Genomic DNA, 11,946 nt, shown 5'->3' with positions numbered 1-11,946 from the left:
TTGAACAAAGTTTGAATGTAAGCTTTAGTAGTATTATTACTTTGTTATTTAAATCCATTAGATTTCAATACTTCACTGTATACCATTGTTCAATTGTTTTTGTTTATAGATTATAATTTAATTATTTTTAAATTAAAGGTTGTTTAACATTAATATAATTCTAATTGATTTTTATTTATTTATTTAAGTTTTGTCAACAAAAAACTAAATTCAAACCATTTTAAATTATTTGTCATTTTTTCCATTGTTGTTTTACCATGATCTACAATTTTAAAATAAGCTCTGCGGTGAAACTTAGTTATTGCTTTTCTCGAAAGCAATAAATTATTAATGTAGTATTATTACGTCTTTCATAATAATGAAATAAATCGCAGAAATTATAAAATCACTTAAATTTCTTTTACAGCATGAAAGCTAATATTTTTTGCTGACCTAGTTTTTGTTAAACTTTATTTAACATTGTAACTTATAAATAAAAATAAGATTTGTTTTAAGTTTTAGGAAATCTTATCTTTTTAGGAAATTTTTGTGTTCGCTTCATTGTATTCTATTTAAACTTTTCAGACTAATAAATATATTAAGCTTTAATAATTTATTTGCTAATACAGCTTTTTTGATTTTTTTTTTGTGGAATTTAAATTTAGAATCAAAAAAAAATTCTGAACTTTTATATAAATATATAAAGTTCAAAATTTAAAATTGTATTAACAATGCTTGAACCTAATCAAACGAGATCATCAGTTGAATAAAATCTTATTCAAATAGAATCTATTAAAGTTTGATATTTGAATTGATCATTCTCCTTATATTTAAGTCGAGAAATTTTATTGCTATCTAGAGAGTAAAAAGTACACAATATATAAAGTTAACAGTTTGTAAAATTTGTTAGTATGTGTTTCTTGTTTGAACGTATTTTATAAAAAAAATCTTTATATTAGTTAATAATTTAATTTTGACTAGTAGTACTTTTCTTTATTTTTTTATACAACGTTAAACAGCTTAACGACAAAACTAGTTTTTCTACTTGAATTAAAGGGAGAATAAATATATCTTATTCAAAAAAGAGTTTTTAGGTATTTATTCTTAAGTTGTCACAACATTTTATTTTTATTAATTTTTGTTGATTAAGTATTATTTATTTTTGTACTTATTGGGTTTGCTGTTGTTTTTATTGTAATTATGGTCATTATGTTGTGTGTACTAAAACTGTATCTAGATCATCAGTATAAAAATTTTTGTTTAAAGCTTTTAGTTTTAAGGGAGTCTAAGTTACTTTTGTTATGACAAAATTGCTTTTTGATGTATAATAAATATAATAAGTATAACTATTCAAAATATAATTTAAGCGTTTGTTAACAAAAGATACCAGTGAAATAAGTTCACTGGAATATATAATAATAACAAGTTATACAGTTTCCTTCTTTTATTACACTTCATATGTAATATTCTATGACATATGGAGTACTTCCTTCCACTTCATAGCTCAGTTGAAGTGTGTTAATCCGTTAACACACAGAAACATATGTCAGTGTAATATAAGGAGGATACTGTATAATTTGTTATTATCATAATAAATATAGTTTCTATTTTATTTAAAATTTAATTTTAATCCAGGTTAAATTCATATTTTAAGTTATTTGTCACCAACAAGTTCTATCCAATCTATTTCCTTACAAATAACCCCTGTTGTAAAGTTCATACTTGTGGACCAATAAATTATTTTTCAGTACTTTAGAAAATACCAAGATTGAAAAAAAAAATTAAAAAGTATAAAAATTGTTTCAAATATACGCGAACAGATAATAAAATAAATTGAATTTTTATCTAATAGCTTAGGAACAACTAATTTATTGGATCGATTTGTTTTAAGTATAAACTTAATATGAGATATAACGCTGATAATTAAATTTTTTAAAATAAATACAAAGCTTAAAGCTCATTATTTTATTTTATTCGCTGCAAATTGATCGAACGAAAAATACTCGGATCAGGTTTATTAGTAAATTACGTAGTACATAAACCCGAACTAAAAAATAAGCGTAAGTAAAACCTTTTTTTTTTCATTCCAACAAAAACTCATCGTTTCAACTTACCAATGATCGAACTTTACAGACTTTAATTAAAAACATGCTGGACCAACTGTCGGAAGCCAACTACGGCAAGCTGGCGGGAAAAGTGCGGCGGAAGGCGCGGGAGTTTTACGACAAGGCCAACTACGAAACGGCGCTGTTCTGGGCCGACAAGGCCGCCTCCTTCTCGCGCAACAGCCCGCAGGACCTGTTCGTCAAAGCGCAAGCCATGTCGCAGCTGAAGCAGTACGACCGGGCGGCCAAGACCATCGAGCACTGCGGCTACCACGACCTGTACTTCGCCTTCAGGTACGAGCTGGCCGGCTGCTACTTCAACATGAAGAAGCACCAGGAGGCGCTGCAGGTGCTGGGGGACGGCGACGACTCGGTCGCCTTCGCCATCAGCAATCCCAAGTCGAAGAACGTGGAGGGCGTTCCGGACGACGGCGACGTCATGTGCAGCATGTACCTGCTCAAGGGCGACTGCTACAAGTCGCTGGAGATCAACGAGTCGGCGGTGGAGTGTTACACGGACGCGCTCAACGTGGACGTGTATTGCTACGAGGCGTTCAACCGCCTCGTGGACAACCACCTGCTGTCCAGGGACGAGGAAGAGTCGCTCATCAACAAGCTGATGGCGAAGGCGCACAAGCAGGGCCATGGCCAGGAGGAAACTGACATGCTCAAGTTCATGTACTCGCTGCGCATCAAAAAGTACGACAAGCCGGACAAGTTCGAGGTTCCCGAGAAGTTCGACGTGCTGACCAAGAACTTGGACGTGGCGACGGCGCTGGCGGAACGGCACTACTACAACGGCGAGCTGAAGACGAGCTACAACTACGCGGAGGCCATCATGAAGCGCGACCCCTTCCACTCCCACTGCCTCCCCCTGTACATCAGCCTGCTGGTGCTGATGAAGAAGCCGACCAAGCTGTACTACCTCGCCCACCAGATCGTGGAGCTCTACCCTGATTTGTCCATTCCCTGGTACGCTATCGGCTGCTACTACCTGATGCAGAAGGGCAAGCAAGATCTGGCGCAGCGCTTCTTTGAAAAGGCCACTCTGGTAGACTCGTTTTACGGCCCGGCTTTCCTGTCTTACGGTCATTCATTTGCAAAGGGCAAGTTTTAATTATCTTTATTTTTTTAGTTACCCATAAACGTAAACTTGTTTAAATTTAATTTCCAGCACATGAAATCAATACTTTTATTTATTTTATTTTTTTCAAAGCAGTGATGATATTACTTAGCTGAGATATTTTACTTTATCGAAACCTGGTTTTAAACTTTGTACTAAAACTCTTTAAAAAGCCAACGAAATACCTATTTACTTATTTGCTAAACTCGTTAGAAAAATACTTAATCTCCTTAATAAACTGTCCTAGTTAACAAAACACTTCAACAGGCAACGAGCACGACCAGGCGATGGCGGCCTACTTCAAAGCGACCACGCTGATGCCCGGCTGCCACCTGCCCTTCATGTACATCGGCCTCGAGTACAGCGTGACCAAGCACCCGCAGCTGGCCGAGGACTTCTTCCAGCAGGCCAAGCAGATTTCGCCGGAGGACCCGCACGTGCTGCACGAGCTCGGGGTGAGCTGCTACGGCAAGAAGTCGTACCCGGAGGCGCTGAAGTACTTCGAGGACGCGCTGACGTACGTGGAGGAGCTGGGCTCGGAAATCTTCCAGGCGGAGTGGGAGCCGCTGCTGAACAACCTCGGGCACGTGCACCGCAAGCTGAAGAACTTCAAGGAGAGCCTGGACTTCCACAAGAAGGCGCTGATGATCTCGCCCGACTCGTCGGCCACGTACGCGGCGGTGGCGCTGTCCTACTGCTACCTGGGCGACTTCAAGCCGGCCATCGAGCACCTGCACAAGTCGCTCAGCCTCTGCCACGAGAACTCGTTCGCTAAGGAGCTGCTGGAGGGCGTGCTGGAGCAGTACTCGCACGAGAACTCCCTCGAGGTCATTCCGCCCATGGACAGGGTGAAGCCCCTCGCCGCCCACGTTCACAACTCGCCCAACTTTCAAAAGAGGGGAAAACCCCAGAGCAGCACGACGCTTATGCCGGTGGCGGGAGGCAAGTACCCGGGTGCGGACGCCGCAAATTACCTGCCGATAGTTTCGAGGCCCGGGGCGCCGGCCATGCTCAGCAGGCCCGATCCCGAAAGCATGGAACTTGACGAAACGCTGTGAGCGATGAAGTTTAATCGACTCGTTGCTACTAGTTGAATAACTGTATAAACTTTTTCATACTTTTTTGTATAGGTTTTGCAGCTTCCACTTCTTTTTTAACAGGAATTTTTTTGCTGTTATTTTGTGGACTGTTTGAGTTAAAGTATGTTTAAAATAAAAGAAATATTTTAGATTGCAGCAAAATTAAATATATGATTAACAAATTAATTTAACTTATAATTTTTTTTTGTTTCATTAACATATTAAGTGCGTTAAAACGTACAAAACTTTTTTAGATTTTAGTTTATTTTTAAGTTACAAATTTGAGACCGGAAAATGTTTTGCTTATTTTTATCAAACATATTTTTTTTACTCATCATAACGTATTGTAACCATTTTAAGAAAGTTTTAATTTATTTTGTAATGAAATTGATCTCACTAAGTAAGATAACTTTAAACAGTCAGCTGTTTTAAATGACTACATAGTCTGATTAGTAAAGTTATCAAAACTAAGTTTAAAGCTAGGTTGTGTTATTTTTAATTTTTTAAATCGTAATTTTTATGAATAGTCTTAATTTATTTTTCTAAATAAATTAAAAAAAATATTTGCATAAATTTTTAATAAAGTGTTTTAATTACATATTCTATATTAGGAGTTATGACGGTCTTTTATTTATTATATAAGCTACAAAGGTTGTATATATAGGTATTAAAGAGTATTTAAGTTTTGGGAAAAAATATTTGATAAAAATTAGATCTTTATTTTCATCCATATTTAGTTGCAGCTTTTATAATAATAACTTCGTTGAAATTTTCTATTTAATATTTATAGCTTTATATAAAATTGATTACTATAAACTTTAAAAAAAAACTTGAGTAGTTCAAAATTTGGCATAACGTTAGTCTTTGAATAAAAAAAAACACAAGTTCATGTATTTATTGCTCATTACTTTTACTAATTTGATAAGAGTTTTATTAATTTAAAAATTAAATAGATTAACTTCTGAAAGTTTAGTTAAGAAAAAAGGGGTTAATTAGAACAAAAGTTTAACATATTTATTAAGGTAAAGTAAAAAAAAATATGTTGATTTTCTTATTTCGTATAAATAAACCACTAGAATATTTTCATAAAGTTTTAGTTTGTAAATTTGGAAGACAAGATTTTCTATTTATGATTAAAAAGTGATTGAGCAGCAAAAAAAAAAAAGTTAAACTAAATAATTTTTCAAAAACAATTAGAACTAAATTACTAAAAATAGGTTCAAGTTTAGAACTAAACTGTATGTACAAACTAGTATCCAGCTAAACATAAGTTAAATAACTTTTTTATATAAGAAATTTGTATTACTATGTTTATAATACAATTTAAAAAACAAAATTAGTTCAACTAAACAAAAGTGTGATAAGTTTGTTATGTAACTTGTAAAAAATCACGTTATCAACAATAGATTGATATTTTTACGTTATTTTGGTGACAAAAACGATCAAATATGAAAGAATAACTTTTTTAAATTGTTTACTAAATTAGCATCTTTAGAAGGTTAAATGACATTGAAAACGTTTTAAATTAAAGTTTTTAATATAATTATAGATTAAGATTAGATTTTAGTAAACAGAGCAAAAAATTATATATATATTCTAAACAGTTTATTAAAGGGTTTTAGTTGTACTTACAATAACTAACTATAAATTAGTACTTCTACTTCTAAACTTTATCAGATTAAGTTTTATTAAAAGTTTTGATAAAAACTGTGCGAGAATTACAGATTATAAAAAAAGGTGTTATTTTGAAAATAAACAAACAAAGAGAACATAAACGTTAAACTTTCGACTGTCTTTTACTAATCAGAAATTTCGCGAGGTTATAAGTGAACCTGCGTGCAAAAGTGATACCCATCCATTTTGCAAGTATAAAATGTACTTTTTATTTGTTTGTAATTGTTATTTCTATTGTTGTAAATTTAGACAAACAATGTTAGCTTTTATTACTTGAATATAAGTTTGACGTTTACAAAATAAAAAAAAAAAACAAATATAGGGTGAAATTAAAAAATATATTAATGAAACTCATTTGCTTTTACTATTACTCGTAAAAAATGGGAGCCGATCAATTCTAACCCAATCACTTCTAACCCGATCACTTCTAACCCGATCATTTCTAACCCGATCATTTCTAACCCGTTCATTTCTAACCCAATCAATTCTAACCCGCTATCATTTCTAACCCGATCATTTCTAATCCGATCATTTCTAACCCGATCATTTCTAACCCGATCAATTCTAACCCGATCACTTCTAACCCGATCATTTCTAACCCGATCATTTCTAACCCGATAACTTCTTACCCGATCATATCTAACCCAATCACTTCTAACCCGATCATTTCTAACCAGATCACTTCTAACCCAATCACTTCTAACCCGATCATTTCTAACCAGATCACTTCTAACCCAATCACTTCTAACCCGTTCATTTCTAACCCTAATTAACCCGATCACTTCAAACTTGATCATTTCTAACCCAATTATTTCTAACCCGATTACTTCTAACCCAATCATTTCTAACCCAATCGTTTGTTACATATTTCACTTGTTTATTTTATTTTTTCATTTGGATTTCATGCAAAAACAAACTAGCATTAATAAAGTTATTAAATTAATAAAATTCTTTAATTTTTTTAGTTACTTTTAAACATAATGATTTTGTTTTTGTAAAAAGTTTTTAGAATAGATTTTAATTGTAGTATTAACATAACATAGTTTCAATTTGTTTTTTTTACCTTATTTTTTGTTATTTCATCCTACACATAACTTCAATATTTTTTCATTACTTCCTTTTTTTTTCGTTTTTTCAATCTACTTTAAGAGATGTTTTTCGTTAATCATATACATTTTACTAAATTGTTTACTTTACAATAGTTTGAACTCTTCTTTGTAGGAATTTAAAGTAAGCAGTTGTAACTATATTTAATTTGGATCTTTGTAATTCACGTGACTATAATAATTTTAACATAAACAAATATTGAAAAGTAAACATTTACAATTGTAATATTCAGATAAAAAAATCTTTACATTACGGTATAAAAACTACATTGTAAGTCTGAAGTAAATGTTGTATTTTTGCTGACTAATGTATTTATGTTTTATAGTAGGTTAGTTATAAGTTTCATCTTAATAACTTATAGAATTCTACAACTTGCATAGGCCTATTAAGATAATGGAATTCAAACAAACATTAGGAGAAATTAAATTCTTTTGTTATATTAAGTGGAAAAGCATGATTTTTAGATATAACCTAGCTATTAAAACAGCTATGTCATATAACAAACCGCAAAAGTATGTTACGTCGATTGACCGTCTTGATTTTACACCATTAATAAATTCCTAATTAGTCCTAGAGCAAAAAAAAGTCACTAATAATTAAACAGACATGTTTATTTGTATAAAAAGTCCGAGGGTAATTAAATCTCGCCAAGGTAATCTTCTTTAAATCCTTCACTTAAACTTATATAATGTACGAAATGTTTTAATAACGACATAATTTAGTACTTAAGTTGACAAATATTTCTTTAAAATTTACTTTATTATGAAAAGTTGTAAAAGCGTTAGTAAAAACGAAATAAGTACTAAAAAAACATTTTGAATTAAAATAATAAATTCATTACAGTTAAATTAAATGTAACTAGGAGCAAAAGCTTATGAAAACTCCATCAAGTTCGTTGTTTCCTTTAATCAACTATTTTTTCAGACGATTATTACACGCAACATATTTACTTTTTATTCATTTCAGTAAAGCTAGCTTAAAGTCTATTGACTTTATTCTCGATGTTTTTTCGCACCTCTAGATTTCTATATATGATATGAGCTTTTTCTTCATTAGAAATTTAAATTTATATAATAGGTTTTTACAATACAACTATTCTTATTTTTTTGTTATGAGTTTTAAATTATATAAATCAAACTAATAACTTATGTTTATATACTCCTGTTCAACGATCGCTAAATGATCGTTTTTGAGTTTTTGGAAACCTGTGAAATAATAAGTTTTAAAAGATATCAAGAAAGTTATTAAAGAAGTTTCTAATATTAATCGTGAGAAATTGTTTATGCAATATTATATTTTGAAAACTTTTAAACTTTTATGAAAAATGTAATTTTATTTCGCTATATATACATCATGTTTAAAAAAAAAAAAGAAAAAAGCAAAATAATAATTTTTCGACACTTAACCTTTGTAGTTAAGTTAATTATATAATATTTATTATCTAATCTTCAGATATAATTAACCATTGGCTAAAAGAAAGAACATTAAATTTAAGTACTAGTAAATGACAGGGTCTTAAATAAAAAAAAAAACTTCTACCTCTACTTTTGACTTTATATTAAACAGTATACACTTTCATTTAAAGAACTTCGAATTTAATCATGATAATTTTAAATGAAACCACCATACTAATTACGATTACTAACTTTTATTAACTGTATTATTTCAAGTTTCATATATACTAATATTAATATTCTTAAAAAGTTTTCGTATACATTTGCCCTAAATTTGAATGCATCTTGGCAATCTGGTCTCCATGCTTAAAAATATATATTAACCGAATAGAATCTCTTCAAAGAAAAAGTACAGAATAGTCTTTAAACGCTGCAATATTCATTATACTTCTAACATTGACGACTATCAAAACTTAATATTTAATCTTTAGAATACAGAAAGCTTATACTTTTCCTATTGCTTTTCAAAATTGAATTACTACAGTTAATTTATAATCCATTTTTGATCCTTATTAGAATAATTAGTTACCACGAAAATAAATCGAAAAATGCATGCAGCCATAATTATAAATCAGTTAAAATATGGAGTTTGCTTTTAAACAAAACTAATCTTTGCAAAAAAAGTTGATTTTAAAGTCGCTTATTTTAAAGTTAAAAGCAAATTAGTGAAAAACCTTCTCCTTCAAGTCATATATAAGTTAAATAATATTATACTAAAAAGTTGATTCTTTTTGCTGTAAATTTATAAAAATTAGATAAAACTGTAGTTTTTGATTTTGAAGTATATAAATTTTCGTCACTTTGTTATGTCTCATTCAGTTTAAGTGGCAAAGATTTTGATGCCTGGGTCTAGCGTAGGACAACAAACTTCCAATATCAGTATATATCAAAAAAAAAAAAAAAAACTAAAACTATCTGAACATTTAGTTTTATTTTAAAGAAAATAAACTAAATTTCAATAAAATAACAACTTTGTTGAGAATAGTTTGTTTTTAAAACAAATATACTATAAAAAGCAATTGTACACTTTAAGCTAAATAGTTTCTCAAGTTCATCACAAACTAGAATAATTCAAAGTAAATTAACAAATATTATATTAAAAACATTATTTTTTAATTAAGTATTATTTTAAGATGTTAAACACAAAGCATATTAAGAAATTTTAATAAACAACTTGATTTAGGTTTTAGATAAGCTTAAAGTAGAGAAAAAAAAACACAACTTTTAGTTTTTTGCTTTAGTTTTTTTATTTTAAACGTAATTAAAACTTTTCACTACATAATATTTAATAATTTGTGCTTAATTTTATACGATTAGTAAGAAGAAAAGAAAAATGTACTTAATTCTATTTAAAAAATTAATTTTTGTAACCTCGCTTTAGTAGAGCTGCTTTTTATTTGATATAGAAAAATAAAGTTATGGTTGAAGTTGTATCAAAACTAGCAAACAAAACTAAACAAATATTTTCACAGTCATGATGTTTTTGTTTTTAACTAAAAATAGGAAATAAATGTTTAGCTAAATGCACGTTATGGTGTTACTAAAATCACCATTGTATTTTTCGTCAACAAACAAGATACGTACCCGAAGATACTTGTTATTTGATGGTAACTTCACTTTAAAACTATTGGAGTCTATTCTCAACACATCATTTTCTATGCGATCATCAACAGTAAATTGAGGTAACTAGATTATTATTAAATGTTATGTCTACAATACAATTAGTATAAAGCTACCTGACGGTACAAACTTAAATGAAAACATATATATTAGCTATATAAAAAAAAGCATCTTTTTTAGTTTGAATACTTGCAAAAGTAATAGTACAGAAAAATAATATATAGTATATTTATAAATATAAAAACTTTATGAAGTTTTTAAAGAAGTTTATTATTGAACATTATTTAACTATCGACCGACGGAAAGTTATTACATATTACGCGAAGCTGGTTATTATCTGACTCCTAGCGCCTTAAAAATATATCGGTGATGTTATTTAAATGTTTAGAATTGACTTAGCTAAGTTATTTAGCTGAGTCGACTTAATGAAATGTGAGTTAAACTTAGACTATAATTTAATGCTTAACCTAATTGAATAGTTAGATTGTTAGAATGCTTAAACTAATTGTATATAAGAAATCGAGGTTTAGAAATAAAAGCTGTATTATGATGAATATAAACTTCGATAAAAACATTAACAAAATATAGCAAACTATACAAATAACTACTTCAATTCAGAGGTTTATACAACAAACAGTCGCCTTCGTACAAGAAGTACGAGGCGCACACAACCTTTTAAGCACTATATGATATTAATACAAGGCTAAAAACTAACTGGCCAAAAAACTAGCCCTTTACTGAATTTAAGCATTTTTAACTTTGAGAGAAAAGAAAGAAAAGAACAGTGCTTACAATTAAGAAATTAAGTTTAAGATAAGTTTTAAATCTTTTCTGTTCGATAAACGCATATTAATGTGTAAACAACGGTATAGAGACAGTCAAAAAAAAGTTATTAAGTGTTTAACTTGAATTTTAAAAACAATTATTTTTTAAACGAAACTTAAGTATGGCTTAAAATTTGTTTTTAATATTAGTGGAGGTTTTAAGTAAGCTAATTTTTAAAATAACTTTTTACAAAATATACTAACTAAAGACATTGAAGACATCAAATTCTGAACTGATTTTTATAAAATCTTGAAACAGTAAAAAAAAAAATGTCAAAACTAACAAAATGCTCATATGTATCAGAAACATCAACATTAGATGGAAATTGGACATTAACATGGCAATATGTTTCGTCAAATCTCTTTGAATATAGCAGTTCCGGAACATTAGGTTTTAATGATGAAGATTTAACATCAAGTTTATAAACTATAGTAAAAGGTAGCCAAAATGGTGGAAAAATATGTACCTGTAAAAAACATTGATTAGATTTAACTGGCTACCTTGGGCTTTTTTATTATCATAAAATTTTGTCTGTAAAACTCATTTAATCTTTATTAGGAATAAAATAGTTTTTTTAAGTTTTTAAGTATACTGCTTATAGGTAAGTGAAACATGTTAAAATACAAAGCCTTTTTAAACTAATTTAAGTAAAGTTTTAAAAAAATTAAAAATCGAAAGTAGCTGTGTAATTTTATTTTTAAGTTGGCGTGGTACATATAGAAACATAAATAACAAAAACTTAAAAATAACATAGCTAGTACTTTTAAAATAATATTTTACTATTAAATTCTACAAATTATTTCGTATTAAAGTATTATTGTTTTCTTGAAGAATTTGAAATTTAAATAAACTTTTGATTTATAAGTATGTAATACTAACATTTGCTTCATAAAGTTTGTTTGCCTGTAAATCTATCCAGGAGTTATGGCTGTCTATCGTTCTTTGTTTTAATGTGTGGTCAATAACAAAACTTGAAGTTG

The 11,946-nt window shown here is 29.5% G+C and overlaps 1 protein-coding gene across 1 annotated transcript; it reads left to right on the top strand.

Moving 5' to 3' along the window:
• Positions 1–2,119: 2,119 nt before the first annotated feature.
• Positions 2,120–4,963, top strand: LOC145849697 (cell division cycle protein 16 homolog). The gene is made up of 2 exons (XM_082954719.1): positions 2,120–3,190; positions 3,475–4,963. Exons 1-2 carry the CDS (start codon positions 2,128–2,130, stop codon positions 4,263–4,265), a joined length of 1,854 nt encoding a protein of 617 aa, XP_082810845.1. The 5' UTR covers positions 2,120–2,127; the 3' UTR covers positions 4,266–4,963.
• Positions 4,964–11,946: the final 6,983 nt, after the last annotated feature.

Source organism: Thalia democratica, chromosome 2 (assembly GCF_965202585.1).
Source record: "Thalia democratica chromosome 2, ktThaDemo2.hap1.1, whole genome shotgun sequence".
NCBI lineage: Eukaryota > Metazoa > Chordata > Thaliacea > Salpida > Salpidae > Thalia > Thalia democratica.
This window is presented reverse-complemented; position numbering and strand designations above follow the sequence as displayed.